This window comes from Antrostomus carolinensis, unplaced genomic scaffold (assembly GCF_000700745.2).
Source record: "Antrostomus carolinensis isolate BGI_N321 unplaced genomic scaffold, ASM70074v2 scaffold4636, whole genome shotgun sequence".
Classification (NCBI taxonomy): Eukaryota; Metazoa; Chordata; class Aves; order Caprimulgiformes; family Caprimulgidae; genus Antrostomus; species Antrostomus carolinensis.
In genome coordinates, this window is record NW_010322348.1 from 1 (window position 1) to 2,654 (window position 2,654).

Here is a 2,654-nt window from a genome sequence, read left to right on the forward strand (position 1 = left end):
ATGAACCTGTTAGAACGAGTCCAGAGGAGACTAATTGGGAACAATCAGAAAATCATAGGCAGGCTATTTAAGATTTAGGGTAAATACTTATTCAATCTTGTTCAGGGGAAACTCCTATTGACTTCCGACAGAGGACCAGGAGAAAACCCAAGAGAATATGGCTGAAGGACTTTGGGATGCAGCTGTCTGCTATGCAACACTAACATGGTTTCATTTTATAGACAACCAAAACTACTTTATTTTTTCACAACTCTGAAATAAAGCAAGTGAAATTCAATTGCAAGTCAAGTTTCAATGTGGGGAGACATTCTATACCTGGCTTATAAGCAGTTGAAGTATGTTTTGAAAAGCACAAAAGCAGCTTCTCACATTGGAACTGACAGAATGGGTTGGCCAGATACTGTCTCTAATGCGCTCGCTAAACCTTTGTTTTATGTTAAAGGCTTTTAAACTGGTTTTGGCTTAGGTAATAAAGGTTGTCATGAAAACACACAATACACAGGAAAATGAATACCATAGGATAAAAATAATCTACCTTCTTGTTCTGGTCTTGACACTGGAACCTTCCTCTGTGCCAGGAGAGGGATGAAGGCAGCTGCTTCTTTCACCTTGGGAACTAAGGAAAACAACTTGTCTAGTGCAGAGTCATCACGGGAACAGAAAATGGAACTTTATTCCTTTATACCAGTTGCCATCATTTATTTAAATAACTGAATGTATGTGTTTTCCACGCCAGCACCAAACTCACATTCCTAATCCCAGTTAGATACTACCTCTGAATTTTAAAACTTTGTTTAAATTGCTGTTTTCCACAGCGCTCTGCCTTCTAAGCTGTGGGCAATGAAGCTGCAAGATTCACAAGGTTATAAAACATGGAGCACCATCTTTCTTTGGTGTGCTGATCAGTTTTCTTGCTACAAAACTTCATGATCGAAGTACCTGAACTCCACCAGACAGCCAAGACAACTCAACAGATTGGCAGCACCTTGCCAACAGGAGCCTCAAGAAATGGGTAATGTCAGAGACTTTATAAAAGCTGTAAATGTAACGGGGGATCAAAGGTCCACAGCTCTGTACTCAGGTAAGTGATAGCTTGTGCTGCTGTCACAGAAGCCCCAGGAAATTATTTTTCTGAAGCTGAACTCTCTGCTGGGGTACATGTTGTCCTGCAAACCTGATCAGTTCTCCTGTCTGTTGGGAAGGAAAAGTGCAGCGACTGCCCTACCTCTTCCTCACTCTCCCTGCAACAGCTGGCAAGCGCAGCCTGATGTTTTGATAACTGGCCCGGGTGAAAACCCCCAAACAAGGTTTTTTGTAAAAATTGGTTGATAGGTCTTGTGCCAAACTGTAAGAATCAATACAGCTGCAAAGTCAATGAATGTTAGGTGCATTCTCTAAGATATTGGCCTAAAGGTGGTAGTTACTCAAGAAGCACTATTTTTCAACAGCAGCCTCAGACCAAGGCAAAACCTCTTCTGTCTGATGAGCTACAAAGGTACAGAAGCTTGCAATCTCTTAATTTACTCTAAGTAATACCCTAAAATACTCTAAAGTTCTGTGATTAAGCTTCTCTTGTACTATTTTAAGTGATTAATAGAGAAGTGTACTCACTAAAAAAATATATATTCTCAACTTCTTTGTGCAGAGCCCGTGTAAGTAACTAATTACACATGCGATAAGGGTAAGACCTGCTTTCACTGGCAAAGGATTCTATCCTTTTCAAACACATATGCAGATGATACCTATGATATATACACTATGAAAACAGGAGAAGCTTAAATGTGCCACTTCAGAGGAGGAGTGAGGGAGGATCCTTTGGATTACTGCTTACACAAGGTGTTGGTGGAAAGCCTGACAGACAGAAGTTCACTTTTCAGCCATACCACATGGGCAGCAGCGCTAAGAAAAGCTCAGACTTCCCCAACAGTGCCAGACAACAGGAGCTATGGAAATGGAAATTACTTTTCCTTACTCAGCATTGTATCCTTCATGCTATTAGAAAGTTGCAAATGCCAAATATTTTTGAGAAGTCACTACTTTCACATGCATGCACGTTTGTTGAAAGGGGAATTTGCTCCCATGAGTTTCACTGAGCTAGGGCTTTCCATCGAAATACTCCAATATATTAACAGTTGTAAGCACATACTCAGTTTTAAGAATACACTTACAACCCACCGCAATCCAGAGCCTCCTAGCACCATAAAATCTATGCCATCTACTTAATCTTTCTTCTCCTTCAAAACTGTCAAAAATTGCTCTATGTCTACACCAGAGAAAACATACACCAATGAAGAGGCCCTGAAGGCAGTTCCAGAGGTGCTGAATTGAGCTGAAAAGGAGACTCCTGCAATCTTACAAACTTTCTGATGAATTGCCAGAAGCGTGTTATCTCTTGTTGCCCTTGCAGCCTTCCCCTCACCTAGACCATTGCTTAAGTCACCTGGATAAATGTTCTTACTTAAGGCAAGGATTAATATATCTTTCTCCAAATTAACATATGTCTACATATACACATTTAGGAGCAGGCACATAGGTGAGATTAGGTGTTAAATTTACTGTCATCCCATAAACTTGGCTTCATACTTAGTGAAAGAGTCTCAGACTGTGAAAACCCTTGCCAAAATGAAGAGACCTATTAAAATATGATCAGTTCT

General features: G+C 40.4%; 1 protein-coding gene across 1 annotated transcript in view; it reads right to left on the bottom strand.

The window, feature by feature from the left end:
- Window positions 1-535: 535 nt before the first annotated feature.
- The window catches only part of EGFL6 (EGF like domain multiple 6), a gene marked incomplete at its 3' end in the record, with an annotated part of 27,606 nt that continues 25,487 nt past the window's right edge, over window positions 536-2,654 (bottom strand). Inside the window, exon 8 of the mRNA XM_010170189.1 lies at window positions 536-616. Coding sequence (XP_010168491.1) covers window positions 536-616 — 81 coding nt within the window. The remainder of the gene's footprint in view (window positions 617-2,654) is intronic.